General features: G+C 42.6%; 1 protein-coding gene across 1 annotated transcript in view; it reads left to right on the top strand.

Moving 5' to 3' along the window:
* The window catches only part of LOC134217783 (chitin deacetylase 1), an 86,014-nt gene extending 66,140 nt beyond the window's left edge, over nt 1-19,874 (top strand). The window contains exons 6-8 of the mRNA XM_062696602.1: nt 18,639-18,858; nt 18,923-19,308; nt 19,364-19,874. Coding sequence (XP_062552586.1) covers nt 18,639-18,858; nt 18,923-19,308; nt 19,364-19,709 — 952 coding nt within the window. The 3' untranslated portion in view covers nt 19,710-19,874. The remainder of the gene's footprint in view (nt 1-18,638; nt 18,859-18,922; nt 19,309-19,363) is intronic.
* Nucleotides 19,875-22,345: the final 2,471 nt, after the last annotated feature.

The following is a 22,345-nucleotide window of genomic DNA, read 5'->3' as shown; positions in this document are numbered from 1 at the left end:
AGGGCAGGGATTGACACGAGTGGTACGATTTTCACGAAGTCCGTCCAGTTATTTGGTTTCGCCGACGACATTGATATCATGGCACGTAACTTTGAGAGGATGCAGGAAGCCTACATCAGACTGAAAAGCGAAGCTAAACGGATTGGACTAGTCATCAACACGTCGAAGACGAAGTACATGATAGGAAGAGGCTCAAGAGAGGTCAATGTGAGCCACCCACCACGAGTTTCTATCGGTGGTGACGAAATCGAGGTGGTTGAAGAATTCGTGTACTTGGGCTCACTGGTGACCGCCGATAACGATACCAGCAGAGAAATTCTGAGACGCATAGTGGCTGGAAATCGTACGTACTTTGGACTCCGCAAGACGCTCCGATCGAATAGAGTTCGCCGCCGTACCAAACTGACTATCTACAAAACGCTTATAAGACCGGTAGTTCTCTACGGACACGAGACCTGGACGATGCTCGTGGAGGACCAACGCGCACTGGGAGTTTTCGAAAGGAAAGTGTTGCGTACCATCTATGGTGGGGTGCAGATGGCGGACGGTACGTGGAGGAGGCGAATGAACCACGAGTTGCATCAGCTGTTGGGAGAACCATCCATCGTTCACACCGCAAAAATCGGAAGACTGCGGTGGGCCGGGCACGTAGCCAGAATGTCGGACAGTAATCCGGTGAAAATGGTTCTCGACAACGATCCGACGGGAACAAGAAGGCGAGGTGCACAGCGGGCAAGGTGGATCGATCAGGTGGAGGACGACTTGCGGACCCTCCGCAGACTGCGTGGTTGGCGAAGTGCAGCCTTGAACCGAGCTGAATGGAGAAGTCTTTTATGTGCAGCACAGGCCACTCCGGCCTTAGTCTGATGATAAATAAATAAATTGTATCCCGCTTCTTTGTCAGCCAAAGCGTCATCATCATCAACGCGTTCGAGAAGGGCTTCTTCTTTTTTACGCTTGTTGCTCGCTGCTGGCGTCTATTTCCTAACGGGACTTTTCGCTAGATACAGGCCAATAAGCCGGGCAAGCGAGCTTAGAATTGCAGTTCAGGTGGGAAGTACGTGTTCTTTTCTGAGACAACATTGTTAATAGTAGAAGGAAGGAAACACCCGGACATGGGATTTCGGGTGATAAGATTTAGAATTGGTAACATGGGACGATCATTCAGTCACGTTCGCTTTGTGTGCGGTCAGTATCAAACAATGTTTATCTACATTTTTTTATCAATGCCAAAAAATCCAACATTTGATGAAAAATCGATTATGAAATTATTATTAAATTATTATGAAAAATCGATTAAAAATCTTATGAATCTTTAAGGTCACTCCTGACGGAATCCAAGTTTAAAAGTGCTCGCGTTTTCAGGGGCACACCACTCGATACGGCATCAACGCACAACTGTCTTTTTTGTTATGCCACGCATGCTGCGACGCAGCAAAGCTAAATCAACAAAAATGACAGTTGTGCGCCGTTTCTGAATCGAGTGGTGTGCCCCCGAAAACGCGAGCACTTTGGAACTTGGATTCCGTCAGGAGTGACCTTAAGTGGCATGGTCAAGCGAAGTCCTTCGTCCACTTCGCGGTTAAATCAGAATAATTATCCACTGTTAGTTTTGACGCTATTTATGAAAATCACGCATAAAATTTTTTCTCTAGAATATTGGATTTGGCACCCAAGGGGCCGTACACATATTACGTAAGCACTTATGGGGGGAGGGGGGGTCGGTCAATATCTTACGCTCCATATAAATAAAAAATCATTTGTATGAAAAAAATCTTACATGGGGGGAGAGGGGGTCGAAAAATCTAGAAAAATTGCTTACGTAATATGTGTACGACCCCCAAGTACAATTTCTATCCCGAAGGGTATTGAAAGCATTGATATTGATCGCTATTATTGGCTCTCTGAAGAACCGTTTGTTTTTTTGACATACATGCTGCATTATGCGGCTTTTCTTCAGCCTGTCTCGGCTCAGCACCGATGCCGGCCGGTCTCGGCTCGACTCTGCTGCTGCTGCCGGTATCTGCTCAGCATTGCTGCTTTGTCGGGTCTGTAGGGTGGACTGCCGATGTACGGGCTACAGACGCGTTGCTCTATTTTATGGCTTCTCGGCAGACCCAGCGGCTGCTCATTCGCTGGTGTCTGCACCAATCAGAACTTGGTACTGGAATGATGCAAGAATTATGCGGTACCCATATTTATAGGTTTCCTTGATCTCAATGTTTTTCATTGAAAACAGTTTCATGCCTATTGAAACAAGTTTTTCGGGTCTTATCAAGCATGGACATGGAAGGCATACTTGAAATCTGTCGATTGAGGAGCTTACCGCAGAAATTCGTCAACTGAGACGAACGCTATTAACGTTTAAAATCTTTCAACACAGCGTAACGCGGTCGATTTGAATATTTTGAAATGACACCCGGTATAGTAAAGAGAGACGTAAGTCCTACGTCAAAAATCATTTAAGTTAGACCTTGTATGCGAGAAACAGAAATGTTAAATTCGTTGAAATATTAATCGATAAACATTCTTAAACTTAAAGTAATTTGGAGCTCAGAAAAAAGTTACAAAGAGTTCCACCCTAAAACATCAACAGAATCGTTATATTCGGTGTACCCTATGACCCTATGTACCCTATGAAGTACCCATTGCAACTGCAACCAACCGCAACTTTGTGAGTTTCAAGCAGATGAAGTTGCATTAAATTAACTTCCCATTAAGAATTCTTACAGAGACCGAGTTACTTTTCACACGAGGTTCATAAAAACAATCGAAAGGGTTGACCGACCTACCTAAGCAAAGACTGTTTTGATGTGTTAGCAAACATTATAACCACAATGATGTAATTGCTTCAAAATCGTTGCTGAAATTATAAACTTGTAACTCACTACCTGTTTCCGTGTCGGCTGATAGATACTTTTTTGTGGTGTGACTAAATATGATTTATCATGGTCAAACTGCAAGCTTCTAGCTTAACCAACGAATACCTTCTCCAATATCAAACTACGTGCTTTTTTTTTTGTTTTTTTTTTTTGTCTTTTCTTGATTTCTGATAACATTCTAGATATGGATTAAGGATAAATATGAGTATTGCTACATAGTTTTTAGTCTACGAATTACACCGTATCAATGCTAATGCAACTTGTTGCTCACTATCTGGTTATAAACTTTATACAAAAGTCACTATTTGGTCACTTTTCCTGAAACTAAAAGTCACTATTTGGTCACTTTTTTAGCCATCGTTGGTCACTAAGTCACTATTTTGAATGGCATTCATCGCTACCAGGCCTGGATCCGTCAAAAGGTACGGAGCCACTGGTGCTAGTTTCTCACAGTTGGAGAAAACTCGAGCGACCCAGGGCTACTGTTTTTGATTTGCACGGGGGAGATATCCGGGAGCAAGTTTGCTCACTGGTACGATCCGTCAAAAGGTACGGAGCCATTCGTGCATATTGACTCAAGATGATTTTGGAGCTCCTTGGACATTCGACGTTATGCTCATGGAAATGATCCTATGCTTATTACACCGGATTGGGTAAATACCGATGATAAGGATATTACGAAAGTTTTGATTGATTAGTAGATACTGTGAATTAAAATGAAGAATATTTTGGAGTGCCATGAGCATCTCGTATTGAAGAAAATTGGGTTTGTATCATACGTATATGCATATTGAACCGAATTGGGTGTATACCGGCGATGACGACATAGCAAAAACCTTGGTTGGTCCGGTAGATATCGTGGACTGCACTCTAGAACGTTTTGGAGTACCTTGAGCATCTCTTATTCACGAAAAATTGGATTTTCATGATGCGTATATGTCTATTGAACCGGCTTGGGTGTATACCGGCCATGAAGACATTGCAAAAGCCTTGGTTGGTTCGGTAGATACCGTGGACTGAACTCCAGAACGTTTTGGAGTACCTTGACCATCTCGTATTGAAGAAAATTTGGTTTGTATCATGCAAAAAGGCCTATTGAACCGGCTTGAGTGCATACCGGCGATGAGGACATTGCAAAAGACTGGGTTGGTCTGGTAGGTACCGTGGGCTGAACTCAACAACGTTTTGGAGTACCGTACCGTATCAGGTATCAGGTATCAGAACGTCGGCTCAGGAGGCACGTTCCCCTCAATTTGGGAGATTTGTGCCATTGCCTTCACTGGCCTCATCATTTACCTGACGGAAAAGGAAGTGAAAAGGGGAAAGGAAGAGGAAGTGAAGTTGGAAAGGAGAATGGAACCATTTATAGGAAAGCCAATAATGTAGACATCATAGCATTCAGCTAGGGACTAAAAATAGGTGTCACAAAAACACAAAGGACGTAACAATGGACGAACGTCAAAGACGAAACACAGAGTGCACTGTGAGAAACGCATAATGCGAATCCATATAGGTGGCAATTTGTTGAAAACTAAGTAAAACACATATTCATAACCCCATTCTTATTGAACCTCACGTTGAGATTGAACAAGAGTAGCCGAACCCGAATGTCAAGAACGAAACACAGAGTACACTGTGAAAAACGCATCATGCGAATCCATATAGGTGACAGACACAAAGTAGCCGAAGCCGTACGTCAAGGACGTGACACAGAGTACACTGTGAAAAACGCATAATGCGAGTCCATATAGGTAACATACACAAAGTACATTGTAAAACAAAACGCATAATGCGAATCCATATAGGTGACAATTTGTTGAACCCTAAGTAAAAAAACATTTTCATAACCCCACCCTTATTCAACCTCAAGTTGAGATTAAACAAGAGTAGCTGAAGCCGAACGTCGAAGACGAAACACAGAGTACACTGTGAAAAGCGCATAATGCGAATCCATATAGGTGACAAACACAAAGTACATTGTAAATAAAATTAAAAAAATGCATAATGCGAATCCATATAGGTGGAAGTTTGTTGAAAAACTAAGTAAAACACATATTCATAACTCCACACTCGTGGATATCGTGGGCTGCACTCCAGAACGTGTTGGAGTACCTTGTGCATGTCGTATTCAAGAAAAATGGGATTTTCATGATGCGTATATGTCCATTGATCGGCTAGGGTGTATACTGGCGATGAAGACATTGCAAAAGCCTTGGCTGGTCCGGTAGATACCGTGGGCCCAACTCCAGAACGTTTTGGAGTACCTTGAGCATCTCATATTTGAGAAAATTGGGTTTGTATCAAGCAAAAAGGCCTATTGAACCGGCTTGAGTGTATACCGGCGATGAGGACATTGCAAAAGACTGGGTTGGTCTGGTAGGTACCGTGGGCTGAACTCAACAACGTTTTGGAGTACCGTACCGTATCAGGTATCAGGTATCAGAACGTCGGCTCAGGAGGCACGTTCCCTCAATTTGGGAGATTTGTGCCATTGCCTTCACTGGCCTCATCATTCACCTGACGGAAAGCGAAGTGACAAGGGGATAGGACCAGGAAGTGTAGTTGGAAAGGAGAATGGAACCATTTATAGGAAAGCCAATTATGTAGACTCACACGCATTCAGCTAGGGACTAAAAAGAGGTGTCACAAAAAACAGAGGACGTTACAATGGACGAACGTCAAAGACGAAACACAGAGTGGCAATTTGTTGAAAACTAAGTAAAACACATATCAATAACCCCATTCTTATTGAACCTCACGTTGAGATTGAACAAGAGTAGCCGAACCCGAATGTCAAGAACGAAACACAGAGTACACTGTGAAAAACGCATCATGCGAATCCATATAGGTGACAGACACAAAGTAGCCGAAGCCGTACGTCAAGGACGTGACACAGAGTACACTGTGAAAAACGCATAATGCGAGTCCATATAGGTAACATACACAAAGTACATTGTAAAAAAAAAACGCATAATGCGAATCCATATAGGTGACAATTTGTTGAACCCTAAGTAAAAAAACATTTTCATAACCCCACCCTTATTCAACATCAAGTTGAGATTAAACAAGAGTAGCTGAAGCCGAACGTCGAAGACGAAACACAGAGTACACTGTGAAAAGCACATAATGCGAATCCATATAGGTGACAAACACAAAGTACATTGTAAATAAAATAAAAAAATACATAATGCGAATCCATATAGGTGGAAGTTTGTTGAAAAACTAAGTAAAACACATATTCATAACCCCACACTCGTGGATATCGTGGGCTGCACTCCAGAACGTTTTGGAATACCTTGAGCATCTCTTAATCACGAAAAATGGGATTTTCATGATGCGTATATGTCCATTGATCGGCTAGGGTGTATACCGGCGATGAAGACATTGCAAAAGCCTTGGTTGGTTCGGTAGATACCGTGGGCTGCACTCCAGAACGTTTTGGAGTACCTTGAGCATCTCGTATTTGAGAAAATTGGGTTTGTATCATGCAAAAAAGCCTATTGAACCGGCTTGAGTGTATACCGGCGATGAGGACATTGCAAAAGACTGGGTTGGTCTGGTAGATACCGTGGGCTGAACTCAACAACGTTTTGGAGTACCGTACCGTACGAGATGCTCATCGTATTACTGGAAATTAATCACAGGCATAACGTTCAGGATGGCTCAACTTGTCTGTGTATTCAGAGCTATCAAACAATGTGGTTTAAGATTCAAACATGTCAGATTTATTTGCATGCTCTCAGAAGCGAAATCTTGCCAAGGTTTTGGATATCTGGGTCTGCAGGGTATAGTCAAACTTGATCCCCGATATTTTTCCTACAAAGCCAACGGAGACCTATCTCTCTTCCGTGATTTTACACAGCCAATTTAAAACGCTGGGCATATATATGACCCATCCGTCCTGAAAGGGTTAATGGATTTTCAATTTTCTTGGATTATTCGATCAACGCTTCATAACCAATGTATTGAAATATTGATTTATAGTTAGGCCGATACAAATATTTAAAAACTATTTTGGCTCACCAACACACCACCCCCTTCCCCCCCTCTCGGATTTTTTGACAAAAAATGATATTTATAGGGGGCATCAAATAAATATTATTTTTTGTCGTACGGTAATAATTTTTAGCCGTACGGTTAGACGCGCGGCTACAAAGCAAGACCATGCTGAGGGTGGCTGGGTTCGATTCCCGGTGCCGGTCTAGACAATTTTCGGATTGGAAATTGACTCGACTTCCCTGGGCATAAAAGTATCATAGTGTTAGCCTCATGATATACAAATGCAAAAATGGTAACCTGGCTTAGAAACCTCGCAGTTAATAACTGTGGAAGTGCTTAATGAACACTAAGCGCGAGGCGGCTCTGTCCCAGTGTGGGGATGTAATGCCAATAAGAAGAAGAAGAAGAAGAAGGGGGCATCAAAATAAAATACGGATAATTTTGAGGATATTCTAAATATTCAAATCCGAGGAGCTTTTTCTTCATTTTAATATTATTTTTTTATTATCCTCCCCCCTTGACCTTTCAGAGACCAGTAGAACATAATCTTAATTAAATATTTGTAACGGCCTTATTTACTATTGAGAATTTGCTAACAGCTTAGCAATCGGTTTTGGTAAATCAAACTTACAGGTTTGGTTCTAATCCTCAGTTTGATCAATATTTCGAAACGAGCAGAAACGGCAGCACAGCGACAACTTCTGAAAATTTAATCTTAATGATTCAGTCACTAATGGCCCGGTCGTCGGCAAGCGTTACTGTGGCGATATCAGTGGCGATTATCGGTGGCAAGTCTTGCATAAAATTCATTAGCATCGGTGGCATTTACAGAGCTAGTCGAGTAGAGTTATTTTTAAAGGTAATCTTCTGCATAGTTCTGCGACTCTATCGAAGGGATGATTCTCAGCGGTTGACAACTCTTTTGGAATCATGATTGATAGTCCTGCATATCTAGTCCTTCGGCTCGTTCTGCTGCTTCTTAGGTATCTGGCCAGAGTAAATGAGACGTATGACACGACTCATGTCATGTGTCGCATCGCGCGTTCCCGCTAGGATGACCACCTAACGCCATTGCCTACCCAGCTTTAACTATGAGCTTTTCCATTCTGAGCTACCGGGGGTTTCGACTGGCTTCATAGCGGATGGTTCTTCTTTGTTTCAGCTTGCTTGCCAACAGTAGTTGCGGTGGTAACTGCGACAGGGATTCCAATGGCTTATCGCGGCCAAGTGTATTACATTCACTCTTAGTGAAATTCAGAACAAAATAACGCGCGAGCACGAGAATGTAGCTTCAAATAGCACACAATTAGCAAAAACTGGCGCCTTGGGTTGGGCAGTACGCCCATGAACGTGATTATCCCGACAGAAGTAGTAACTACGACACCGATAGCCTCGACGACACTAGGCTGGAAGCTTGGAAGTTGGCGACAGTTGATGCTGTAGCGAAGAGCGATAGCTACTCGAGTCGTACTATGCGAAAGTCCGGGATGTTGAAGTTCACCTCCGTGTTTCGGTGATGAACACCACGTCCGTCTCCTCAAGGAAATCCTTCTGCTCGATGGTTTGTTCCGGTGGGACATTTTCGTTCTCCAGCTGCCAACGGAATCCAGAAGGAGGAGGGAGCGTTGGCCATTTGCTAAAGGATGGAGCCGGCGGTGCTGGAGCTTAAACCGACGCAGCTGCTGCTGCCAGTCGCTTGTGCGATTGCAACGGTGGAAGGATTGGAATCTCTCTTCGGGGAGCCACCATGGCCGGATAGCTCACCTCGTTGAGTGCAGGAACACGGTTTCCCACTGCGCCACTTGACTTATGCGGCCGATCCATCCCACTAAGATGTAGATCCGGATCCATTCCTAGGCCCATAACCTATTGAAGAAAAAGGAACCCCCTCGCCTGCTTTCTACCTACACCGAGGTGTCCCACACTACCTAACGCCAGAAACACAAACAAATAGACGTAACAGCTAGAGCAATTTCCTGAGAAATCCATAGCTCAGTTAATTTATCACCATCTCGCGTGAATGATGCACGAAATGATGTTTAGTACAACAACGTCAACAGAGCGAATTTTGTCAATGTCAAATATAAAGGTATACGATGCGCGAATGTCTAGTTTTTTTTATTTTTTTAGCAGCGTATACGCCATTTTCCAAAAAAAAATGTGTTAACGAGTAGTACTCATCGTACTCTTTAACAGAAAAATGGAAAACATGTATGTTGTAAAATGGCGCATACGTGACTGTTCCAGATTACGGCAGTGAGGAGGTTAACTCAGATAGTGTGGGGATGGGCTCACCCGACGCACTAAAACCAAAATCCTTTCGCCAGTCCGTATCCCCGGCCCGCAATTAAGCAATACATCAGGGGAGGACTATTGAGAACGCTCACGCCTATGCTAACGCACTCGACGTTATAACACAACATCGACTTCAAGGGTGGTAACCTCACCACCCACCCGTCAATTGCAAGCTATGATAGTAATCTATCGGTCTTATGATATACTCGCTTAAGAGACGAGCACCCCGACAACAAACACCGCGGGAACCGCAATTACCTCTAAATCTACATACGGGGGTCACCGAAGCCCACCCGCTACGTTTTTGTTGTCGGGGTGAGCATGGTATTCACTGCATCACAATAATCTCTACTGCAGCTGCTGGTTTTGTTCAAGACACCACCAGCGCTGTAGTTTCGACATAATCTGTTGAGACGCTGTGTTCACCGCATTCCATGTAACCTCTTCCCGACACATCCTCTCAACGAGGTTGTCCGGGGTTGACAAGCAGCATGACATAGCGTTCAACATCGAAACGCGGGCATGCAAACATCACATGCTCTGCCGATTCTACTTCACCTACACATTCCGGGCACTCCGCAGAATCTGCGAACCCGAACCTATGAAGGAAGTTTTTAAAGCAGCCATGTTCAGACAACACCTGTGATAGGTGGAAGTTGACCTGACGGCCATGCTTCCTACTAAACCAATTCGACACCTCCAGAATCTGTCTGTGGGTCAAACGACCTTTGACTGCAGTGTCCCATGCTCTTTGCCATTTGAGCAACGAAGCTGCTCTCTTCCCAGTCAACACAAGATCGTATATGATGTCACATAAGATGCTAAAGTGGAGGCCATATAGGTACTTCCCCATACAATATGTACGTATATCGCCTCCACATTAGCATCCTATGTTGCATCATATGCGATTTTGTGTTGACTGGGTTGATACGTCGCACTTGCAACGAGTCCCTGTCGTTGAAGCACTCCACATCTTCCTCCAGAAGTATGTCTAACGCCATCATCCCAGCAACGACGCACACCGTCTCATAAAATATGGTGCGGTATGCGCTTGCAGCCCGCAGACACATCAGCCGGTGTACCCTGATTAATTTCTTAACATTGCACCCGGCCTCTTGTGCTTTTGACCATGCTGATACACCAGATCGAATAATAGACAATGCTACACCCGCTATAAGCTTACGCACCTGACTTTGCACCGTCGATCCGTTGGGCATCACTCGTGGTAAAGATGTTATCATCAATGAAGCCTAGACTGGCCCAGGAAACAAAAATTTGTCTAATTCCACGGAGCACCCCCCAGGATTGTGTCTTTGGGTGAGAAAATCAATCTCTGAAAATTTCAGCTCAATCGCTTGTTGCATAAGCTGGCGCATTTTATTTGAAGTTTGTATGGGGATTTCAGCAAAAATGTATAGGAAAATACACCTCCGTCACTCATTCGATCTGGAAATTGATTCTGATTGCTCGATTGACCTCAGAATTGCAAAAACGGCAGTTGGTATGCTACAGAACAATTTCACAGAACATTGTATGATGATTAAATGAACTTTTATATAGGTTTCGGCTGATGCGATTCGATCAAAAAACCCAAAAATACACAAATCAGCTCCTAATAAATCAGCCGAAAATTATATAAAAGTTCATTTAATCATCATGCAATGTTCTGTGAAATTGTTCTGTAGCATACAAACTGCCGTTTTTGCAATTCTGAGGTCAATCGAGCAATCAAAACCAATTTCCAGATCGAATGAGTGACGGAGGTGTATTTTCCTATACATTTTGGCTGAAATCCCCATACAAACTTCAAATAAAATGCGCCAGCTTATGCAACAAGCGATTGAGCTGAAATTTTCAGAGATTGATTTTCTCACCCAAAGACACAATTCTGGGGGGTGCCCCTTGGAATTCGACAACATTTTTTTCTGCCCATAGTATTCTGGGCCAGTCTGAAGCCCTTTGGCATACATAATCGACGTGGCTCGTAAAATTGAGCTTGTCGTCGATCATCACGCGCAGATGCTTTAACGGAGTTAACTGTGCAGGTCCCTACGTTTATCCTCGCTTGCACCACAACAACCTCCTTATGCACCACAACAACCTCAGTCTTGTAATGTGCTAACACCAACATCCTTGAGTTGAGCCATTCTTCGAGTCTGCTAATCGCGTATGAAGCTTTCAATTCAACTTCGTGTCGCCTGTGACTTCGAACATTACATCATCCGCAAAGCCTTCTATTTTCACACCGGCCGGGAGATTCAGGCGTAATAATCCGTCATAAATGATATTCCACAGAACCGGTCCGAGGATCGATCCCTGTGGAACACCCGCTGACACTTCAATCGACTGCTGACCAGCGTGACCAGGTGTCGACTAACAATATCCTGTTCTGAAAATTGCTTTTCAGAATCCTGTACAGATAATCCGGAACTCTCAAACAGGGAATCAGCTATAGCTGCACAGTGCACAGCTAGCGTTATTAGATGCATTCTTTACATCTAGTGTCAATGCACAGTATCTAATACCTCTACTATTTAAACCACGCGCTATCTTAGCCCTTTCCGTTACCGACCGAATTACTTCGATGGTAGAATGGCCTTTGCGGAACCCATACTGGTTGCTTGATAAGCCACCAGCACAATCCGTATAGTCCGTCAATCTATTCAGGATCACCCTCTCTAACAACTTATCAGTTGTGTCGTGTAGGAAAATTGTTATGTATGCCGTCGCAACCTTCTTTTAGCTCTAAGACAGGTTCTGCGAACATCAGCTATCGTTCTCGTCCACCAGTGCACCGGTTTGCGGTTACCGGTTGACATAGTCCTCCTGGGCATTCCACGTCACATGCTCGTGTTAGGACATCGGATAACTCATCACCACTAAGGCCTAGAGTCCAATTTTCCCACCGTAGTGATTCTTCCAGCAGTTCTGGGTCGAACTGCGAGGTACGTCATCCTAGATCAGCTTTACTGACCCGCCTTGTTGTTTTGTTGGATATATGACCATAAAACGTATTTCGTGATGGTCACTAGCAGTATAACCTTCGTGAGCCCTCCATTCAGGCTCCACCGTCCATCTCGCGCTGCAGAAGGTCACATCGATGCATGACTCGCCATTCGGTCCTCTGAACGTTGATGCTTGGCCCTCGTTCAGCAGGACTACGTTCAGTATCACTAGAGATTCTAACAGGATATGACCTATAGAGTTAGTAAACCGAGAAGCCCAATTCACTGCCCACGCCACTCATACAAATTCTCATACAAATGAGCGGCCAAAAATATTTTTTCAATGAAAACTGTTTCTATGCAATATATTATGTATTTCCGCCCAGGCCATTGGATTACCTCCACTGGGCATAGGGCTCTAACCTGAACCGCATCACAGCATCAGGATAGCTCTTACCATCACACTTGACGATAATTGCTTCGCCTCTGTCCTTCCTGCCATTGACCATCCCTTCTTGGCAAACACACGCGAAAAAAGCGTTCCCGAATTCGTGAACCGTGATTTAATTCATGGATTCGGGAACACCAGTCACGTTCCAGAAAACGTGACTGTATTCCCGAATCGTGACTGTTGTTTCCGAAAAAATACACCGTGAATTCGTTAGTTCACGAATTCATGAACGCTTTTTTTTTTGCGTGTGGCGCCTTCGCCTCCTTTGCCACTGTTCGGTCTTTTTTAGCTGTTTTGGGGTTTACAGGCTCCAGGGCTGGCCTTTCCGTCGTTCCTTAGGGTCGGCAACCTGCTCAACCTTCTCCCGACGGATCTTAGTAGCCTTTCTCTTGTGCGATGCGTTACACCCGCTTCTCCCTCTTAAGTTATTTTTAATAACCTTCGGTATAATTGAGTATTAATAATTCGCATCGCGTTTTTTTTCTAACAAATCTTATTTCAGAGTTTTCTGGACAAGTTTGTAACAACATTCTGAACAAAGTTTGTTACCGTCTGTGTTAGTAAAATAGAAAAACTTAGTATCACAATATGATATAAATGACATATAAATTCAATTTTTCCATTCTTTTATGAGATTATGCAGTTCTCCGAATTAAAAAGTTCCTCAAAAAAAAATTTCCTCGAATATAACATTTCCCCGAAAGAATACACATTTGAAGCTGCCTGTATTACAGATATAGTCACATTTAGTTTGGAAATTAGAAAGTGTTAGCTCTACTACAGCTCCAGTGACTGCCAAATTGTCAGTTTTGAAGATCAAAATCTCGATTCCTGGTGATTAGATTGAGGTCCTCGATTTGAGGACATATTTGCATGTAATAATTATTTCCGGACTGTTCGTGGCCGGCACGGAATTCTGTGACAGTAACTCTCCGTTGATGCGTGTGCAGTGCGCGCCAGGGAGATCTGGCTGGAAGAGACAGAGTCATGGCTTGCTGCTCGCCGATTGACATGCTAAGGCCCTGCCCAACCTTTTCATTCCACGGGCCAATTTTTAGAATGACCACTTGGTGGTGGGCCAGAAAATATTTGGTAGGGGAACGGTTCGCCACTTCATCTCATAGCTCCTATTTCCATCCCATCAAAAACAAAGCAATGGAAAGGAATTTGGTTTGATTATTATTTTTGTGATTTTTTTCAGCAGTGAGCACCCATGTTGACAACAAGAAGCGACGAATTTGGTGCCGTATTTCTTTGCTTAGCGATGAGATGGATATATGTACAGTGAGATGGAGATCGGAACATTTCCCCTACATATTCTTTATATATGTTCAAAATAATTGTTTTTTTTAGGATGGCAATTTAGTTTACAAAATGGATGAAATGATAAAAAAGAATTAATCACGATAAAATTGCTTTTGAACAATTATTTATTTGTGCTTATTTTCTTTTCCTTTTTACGTACAGAACATAGGACTTCTTTCCAATACTCGACGGATATTGATTTCACAATCGGTGATCGAATTTCCCAAGCAGATAAGGCGTTTACAAATATTTCATTAAAATTATGTCCTACTGGTCTCCGAATGGTCAAGGGGAAGGGGATAATAAATAATGAAAAAAAAAACTCTTCGGATTTGTTAAGGAATGTTTCGAAAATTCTCAAAAGTTTTCTGGCTGATTAACATATAATCAAATTGCGTTAATTTTCAAGTGTCACAACGCCCGTGTTCATTCCCGTCATTGCCAGAGCTCCATTAGTTGTTAGGCCTCAAGTCTTCAAAAAAGAGTCCAAGTTTCTTCATACAGGTCTTAACAGCTTTCCTCAGGTTAAAAGGTCTAAAGACTATTATTCTTCCATTTACTTCCACTATCTACCTATCCTCAGGTCTACACCTAAGGTAGTCGTTTCCTTCATTGTTATCAAAGCTGCTAATTTTTCTGCAATTTGAAAATGATCATCAATTTCCCTTATGAAGACAGCTATTCCTGCCTTGTAAAAAATTAGTATTTCCATTGATTATAAGTAGGTATGATATACGTACGAGTTGATATGAAATGATTCCCGTGTTTCTTGTGCGAACAAAATATTACAAGTCAGTCAAAAATCCGCTTGGTGCGGTTTGGCTGAACCCCGACCAAATGCAAAAATGGTAGCCTGGCTTAGAAACCTCGCAGTTAATAACTGTGGAAGTGCTTAATGAACACTAAGCGGCGAGGCGGCTCTGTCCGAGTGGGATGTTATGCTAATAAGAAGATGAAGAAGAATACCACTGAAGAAGACCTTTTCTTTAGAGCACACATAGCGCCGTAGTGTGAGGTTGACCAGGTTGGTTCCCGCTAAGGGCACCAGTCCTTAGGGGGCGCCGCAATAAAAAATTATGCTATTAAAAATGGACCAATTTCATTAATTAAGACACCGAAAAATAACAAATCCAATGTCTAAAAGTCTGTGGTAGAGATATTTTGGGTAGTAGTCAATAAACAAAGATTATTTTTTTCAGTTTTCCACATCCTCACGTCATATGGATTGGTCTAAATTTTGACTATCATCTTTGACCTCCCGACGGTGCCTCCGACCATCGTCCAACCTACTTTGGTGTTGGATTTTATTGACCCAAATAGGTGCAAAAGTGCCGCCAACCACCGACAGATACACACCATAGTTATATTTTTCTCAATCCAAATAGGTCTGATGTCGATTTCGGCCACCAATCAACTTATTTCAGAGTTGATCCGACTAGGTCTAATAGTAATTCCGATTATCAATAAACACACTTCAAAGTTGGATTTCATTAACCCCACTAGGTACAGTGGTGTCTAAATACCACTGCCAGATCCACTGCAGAGTTTGTTTTTTTCTTGATCCGATTTGAAATTGATACACGCCAGAGTTGGATTTTTTGACGTAACTGAGTCCAGGAGTTTCCACCGACCAAACTAGATTTTTCTTGATCCGAATGGGTCCGATGGAGATTCCGGCTATCAACCTATCCGCTCCAAAACAAGGTTTTTCTTCATTCGACTATAAGTCCGACAACGGCTCTGAACATCGACCATCTCACTCCACGCACTTATTGACCTAATTAGGTACAGTAGGGGCTTTAAATCACCGAAAGGCCCACTCCAGAGTTGATTTTTTCTTGATTGAATAGATTCGATTAAGTTTGTTAGCGATTCAGACTATAGATCGATTTCTGATTTGACTTTTATTAACCCATTTACTAATGGGTACAAATATTTTTTATTTAATCTGAATTCTTTAAGGTAAGATCTAAATTGTTCTCTGAATGAAAAATACTGAACTTATTATTTTCTTTGGTAAGTAATAAAGCTTTCTCCAAAGGCCCTGAGAGTCCAAGCTACGATTCTAAGCACACCATATCACCAACTGCCGATATGCGTTTCCTAATGAATGTTCCGTCCTAGAAAGGTTTTATCCATATTGCCAAAATATCATTTACAGCAAAACTGGCCCGTGATGCAATATTCGACTCCGTTCTTGCCCAGATTTAAACCTACAGTAGTTATTCCTAAATAATAAGAAGGAGCTTCTTGGACCAGATAGAAAAGGTTTCGGGCCGATTATTGAGTATTTTTACAGTTATTTTTTCTTACACACCGCGGGCCACAAAAATGGAGCCAAGGGCCGCATTCGGCCCACGGACCGTACGTTGGGCAGCCCTGTGCTAAGGTGTGAATCTATAAACACACGCTGAAGGTATTTACTCAAACCCCCCATTTCCCTTCTTCTCTCATTAAAAAAACGCAAAAAATATTCTTCTAGCATAAAATGCAATGCTTGTTTATCTCCTGGATTATTTAAATGAGATGAAAGTGAATATTTGAGAAACCGTTTAACTCCATTATAAACTGCACACCAAAATAAACTTGTCTCAACATGATGGTTTTAATACCAGAACAATGATATAGAATATGGGTTTCCAAACTGTGGGTAGCGAAAGAATAAATGTGATTCATACTTTCCTTCCTGTTCCGTACCACAATCCACAATCCTATACAAGCTTTGAGATTAGGATCTAAGTAATGAATGGATGATTAGAGAACAACAGACTTACGAAGTCAATGGCTTTTTTTTTGTTATTCGAGATTTTAGCAAATACTAATAAAAAACAATCAAAATATATTCCAAATCCAATCCAAATCCAATCCTAATCCGTACTTTTAGAGGCTCCCCCAAACACACGCGACGCGACAGTCGCGACGCGATTCTATCGTTTGGCGACAACGATTTCGTCGCCGTTGGTATGGAAGCGTAGATAAAATATTGCCTGCAGCGACCCAGCGATAGAATCGTTAAACCAAATAACCCAATAATGCCATAATTTGGTCTTTCGAACAGTTTTGTAGCATAGAATATTTCTCCGTTTCTCTCAGATTTCATTATATCATAGCTCAACTGGTAGTCTTACATGAGTTGAGGTACCACCGCAAAGTAGCTACATGAAGTCTAAATTTGTTTTAATCAAAATCAATGCTCGCAGGACTTTGAGATTTTCTAGATCGTAAACCATTTTGTTGGTCTTCCATACGCACCTTGTAGGTTCACAAACTGTAAAAAAAATTTCGGCCGCCTTTCAGACACGCCTTATGATTTTCTAAACCACAAACCATTTTCGCCTTGTGATTTTCAAACTAAAATATATCATTCTTCACAAATTAACCACATGAATTCAACTCACCTCATGAAATCAGCGACAGGATCCAAAAAATAGACTGGCAGGATCGTCAAAATGTGTGGCTCTAAATGGCCGGCACGAAATTCTGTAACAGTGACTTTCCGTTGATGCGTGAGCACGCCACGGAGATCTGACTGGAAGAAACATAGTCATGGCTTACTGCTCGTCGACTGACATGCTAAGGTGTGAATCTACAAACACACGCTGAAGGCATTTACTCAAACCCCACAGTCACAGTAACATGTTTTGAAGAGTGTTCTTAATTTTAGTGTTTCGCGGTTTTCTCAACTTTACTCGTAATTTGATTTGAATATGACGAACGGATGGAAGCTTGAAGGAATGAAGAAATTTAATCCAGCCGTTTTTGAGTTATGCGAATAACAACTTTAAAATCTTTTTTTAGGAATTTTTCGTACCGTTGAAAAAAAAAATTCGTCGAATCTGTCGTCAAAGTTTAGCCTGCAATTGATTTTTCACCTTATTTTCCATCCCAACATAAAATTCACAAATTCCATCAAGGCTGACTAATAGCGTGGTAACATCCACCCAAGCAACCCCAAATGGAAAAGTTAGGAGTGCTGCACAACAAAAAAGTAATCAATTTTTCATTTTTATGATTACATTTTTATTGCATTAAATGATTGCTATAAAACTTGCTTGGCAAATGTTGCCGCCGCCGCTGCTGCAGCGGCAGCACGAAGGAAAGCTGGGCCTGTCATAAAACCGAACATGTGGGTGAGTGCCGCACCGACCAAGCCCTCAGAGCATGCAATCATATCAAGATCTGGAGCTACACGATTCCACCAATGCAGCAGAGAGAGCTGATTCAGGGATGAGCTGAAATTAACTGCAAGCAAGATATAACTCGACCCGTTTTCTCATCACCGGAAAATGACTACACCGACTGGTTGCAGCACTGGCAGGGAAGCATAAGCAACATACATACACAGAGGGATTGGGGACGACGAGATAGAACCGAATAGATATGGCCGGAGCCGGGATTTATATTTTAATCCATTTTCCCTTCGGCATTGGGAACCTATCTCCGAGGTGCTTTTTTGCCCTGCCGCAGAATAGAAAAAAAATCTCATCTTGATTCTGCCCCATTTTTACGCCGTATTACTCACCTTAATCGCGATAACCGCGCTCTCCCCGAGCGCCTGCGATCACGTCTGCTCTAACCATCCACCTCATATGCACTTTCGCAATCAAGATTTTCTCATCACAATTCTAGACCGGGCTAAACGAGCTGCCTCCAGCACATGTACTGCGATTGAAATTGAATCTTCCTTTTTTTTTGTTCAGAAGAAGCTACATTTTACGCTTTGTGTTAACAAATTGCATTCTGGTTTTATCTTCCCTGCAGCAACTACCAGCAAATCCAAACGCTTGCTAATGCCGGACACGAGATTGCACTGGAAACGATCTCACTGCAGATGGGACTGCAAGACAAGGGCTACGAGGAATGGGTCGGCGAGATGATTGGTATGCGATCGATCCTGAAGCACTTCTCCAACGTTTCGTCGAACGAAATCAACGGAATGCGAGCACCGTTCTTGAAACCTGGTAGAAATACTCAATACAAGGTATGTTAGGACTAGTGTCCAGTAATGCTTTTACTGATTGATTTATATTCGACTTTTATTCAAGGTCATCGAAGATTTCGGCTTCATCTACGACAGTTCGATCAGCGTACCACCAAGCCCAATCCCGCTGTGGCCTTACACCCTGGACTACAAAATCCCACACCAGTGCAAAAGTGGAACTTGTCCGACCAAGTCGTTCCCCGGTATTTGGGAAGTTCCATTGAATGCCCACTACGTTGAGAGCTACGAAGGAGGCCACTGTCCTTACATGGATCAATGCGTCCTACATAACCACGATGCCGATGACGTGTTCGCCTGGCTGCAAGAGGACTTCGAACGGTACTACTACCAGAACAAAGCCCCCTACATGATGCCCTTCCATACCAACTGGTTCCAAATCCGAGAGCTGGAGCGTGGCCTTTACAAATTCCTCGATTGGACACAAACTCTGTAAGTTCTTGATTGTTCAAATATGAACACAGTCACTCACAATACCTTTTTTTAGTCCCGACGTGTGGTTCGTGACGGTAACACAGGCCCTCACCTGGATCACCGATCCGAGAACGTTGAACCAGCTCAACAACTACGAGCCGTGGAATTGCAAGACCAAAACCACCCAAACTCCGAAGCCATGCAACATCTCCAACAAATGTGCCCTGGCTTTCAAAGAGCCGACCTCCAACATCAGCGATACCCGCTACATGGAAACGTGCTTTGATTGCCCGGCGGTGTATCCTTGGCTGGGAGACTCCCACGGCACGGGTATTCCCGGACGAGACAACTACATCGACCAGAGTGGAGCCGGAGGTGGCGGTGACGATAAGGGCACCGCTGAGGAAGAGGAAAACTAGGAGTCTGAGTCTTTGTGATGTCCTCCATAAGACACGCTACTTTTAGAGTATTTAAACTTTATTAAAAAAGATAAAAACCAATTTCTATTGAGCGCTGAAGCGCTACACGTGGGAGCCAAATTAAACGCTGTGTACTTCCCTCCGTTGCAGGGAAGGAATATTCTAGCTTTCATTGGCCTACTATGTCACAGTTTTGAAACGAAAGCCCTTTTTCATCTCACCCTCTTCTAACTCACGCATAAACGCCAACCCCAACCCAGAGCAAGCTTTGAGCTTTGACAACAAAAACAACAAGAACTGCGGGTATACGTCAAAGTACCGTTTCGTGTTTAATTAGGGCAAACAAGCATAAAACAACAAACCCTCGGTAGCCGGGTCTCGGTCCCAGGACTCACTCATTCAGACGCAGTCGGCGATGACAATGTTGACGGTGAGTGCTTTCGCATCGCTCTTCTCTGTCCAGCTAACCGACCAGCAAAGCAGCTACACGTTCGTCATCCGGACGGAACAAGGTTTGTGAATTTGCAGTTACACGAAAGTTTGCATTCATGATGCCAGGTTCCTGTAGCAAGTACCTTCGCAACTAAATTCCTTCTTCGCTGTAAACCGAAGGAATGTATGTTTGTCTATGCTCACAGTGCGTACGGGTTTACACCAGCAAACATCGCATCGTCGCAGCAGATCATAGTCGGGCAAGGATGGCTGCAAATGGGTACCGATTGTTTGCCTAGTCTACTTGGGTGGGTGCACATTTGGAGCACGTTGGAACTCTTCAGGCAAAGCAGCTCTTTATTCACTGCAAATTAGCTCTTATTCTGGTTGGATGCAAACAACCATGTGGTGAAGCGTACTTGGCTGGATTGCATATTGCTTGCTATTTCTCATCACAGTATGTAAACTCTACTTAGTGTTGAAAGTAGAGAAGATTTTGGAAAATACTTTGTTCGAAATACAACAACTGACTTTTGTTTTTTCCAAATTAGAGTAAAATGCTTGTCCAATCTTTCGGCCACTGTAGTTCATACAGTCCTGTATGCACTATTGTGATACAGCACCTGTGCATGTGCACATATTATTCACCTGAAAATCAACCTGCATAACTTGCGCCCCTTTCATAAATTCCTGCGTTATGCAACGTGTTTTTTCTCTATACTATGAAAAGCTATTTTTGTTTGCTTCTGCGAAATTTGGAGTTTTATTCAGCTGATGGCTTAGAGATTTTCTTAGAGATTTTTTTTTGTCTTTATTAGAGAGGCTTACAGCCCTTGGCTGGCTCGCATCTACAGAAAAGTCGTTTCAGTGATCTCCGGTTAAATAATCTATACGTTAAAAATAATAACTCAATTGTTTTAACTAATTTAGTGTGTGGAATCAATTGTGTAGCTAGTGAGTGAAGATTTTTTGATAGTTGATTCAAAAGTATACTTTTATTTATAAGGTTGTTAATGGACCAACGAATTTGATGAACTCCTGCACAGGTCTATGTCGCTCCAAAAACTCAAGTCATCCTGCTCAGTTCAAAGAAATCAAATGATTTATGGGAAATTTATCTGCATATCCCATAGTGACATTCTAGAATGGGTGAAATGTTCGGAAGTTCAGCTCGTAAGACCTACCCAACAACAGCCTCCAAAAAGTTTTCGGCAACTGTCAAAGCCCTTCCCAACAAATTCTTGGATACCTGCAAGAACGTGAAAAATAATAATTGTCTGAACTGAGCTTGGTTTAAGGTATAAAGTTTCTACTTTATTGTGAATATGACGACCTGGACTTCAGAAGAACCTGTTAGGTAGGGTTTGGATAGCTGGCGAAAACATGTTGGAGGCGGTTGTTGCGCAGATCTTACGAGCCGAACTTTAGAACATTTCGCGTATTCTAGAATGTTGCTTTGATGCACGCAGAAAAAATCCAATAAGTCATTTGATTTCTTTGAACTGAGCTGGGTGCCCTGAGCTTGATTTGAAAAAAGCAATGCGCTTCTACTTGATTGTAGATCTGACGACCTGAACTCAAATAGAGGTAATAAACTATAGAGGACGATTGTCGCTGCGGTTCCCTTTGTTATCGTTCCGAAACATGTTGGGTACCTATCTGTCAAAACGTACTGATTTTTCCTTCGTTGACATTTAGTGCCCTATCCTTGCCAGCAAAATATGTTTCGCCAGTGACGACAGCGACAATCTTCCTCTATAGTTTATTACCTCTATTTGAACTCAAAATCATTTTGGATGGCCTTCAGTGTATTGAAATGTAGGAAGATCGGTTTAACATTTCTTGGCAGGTATCCAAGGATCTGTTGGGTAGGGTTTAGATAGCTGGCGAAAACATGTTGGAGGCGGTTGTTGCGCAGATCTTACGAGCCGAACTTCAGAACATTTCGCATATTCTAGAATGTTGCTATGATGCATGCAGAAAAAATTCCTGAGTATGATGTACTCTGAGTATTTTTATGTGCATATTACTCTTCGCTTCAATGGTAGAATTCAAGACCTGAACTCACGAATATTTTGGTTGAACTGGAATGTCCCAAAATAGTATCTTCAACACATAACATTAATGGCATATATGTCTACAGTTTTTTGTGATATTTTTCCTTCCTATCTGTCACAATTTGGTTTACTTCGTGATCAGATTTT

This window comes from Armigeres subalbatus, chromosome 1, assembly GCF_024139115.2.
Source record: "Armigeres subalbatus isolate Guangzhou_Male chromosome 1, GZ_Asu_2, whole genome shotgun sequence".
Classification (NCBI taxonomy): Eukaryota; Metazoa; Arthropoda; class Insecta; order Diptera; family Culicidae; genus Armigeres; species Armigeres subalbatus.
Note: the sequence above shows the minus strand (reverse complement) of the source record. Positions and strands in the feature narration are given on the sequence as shown.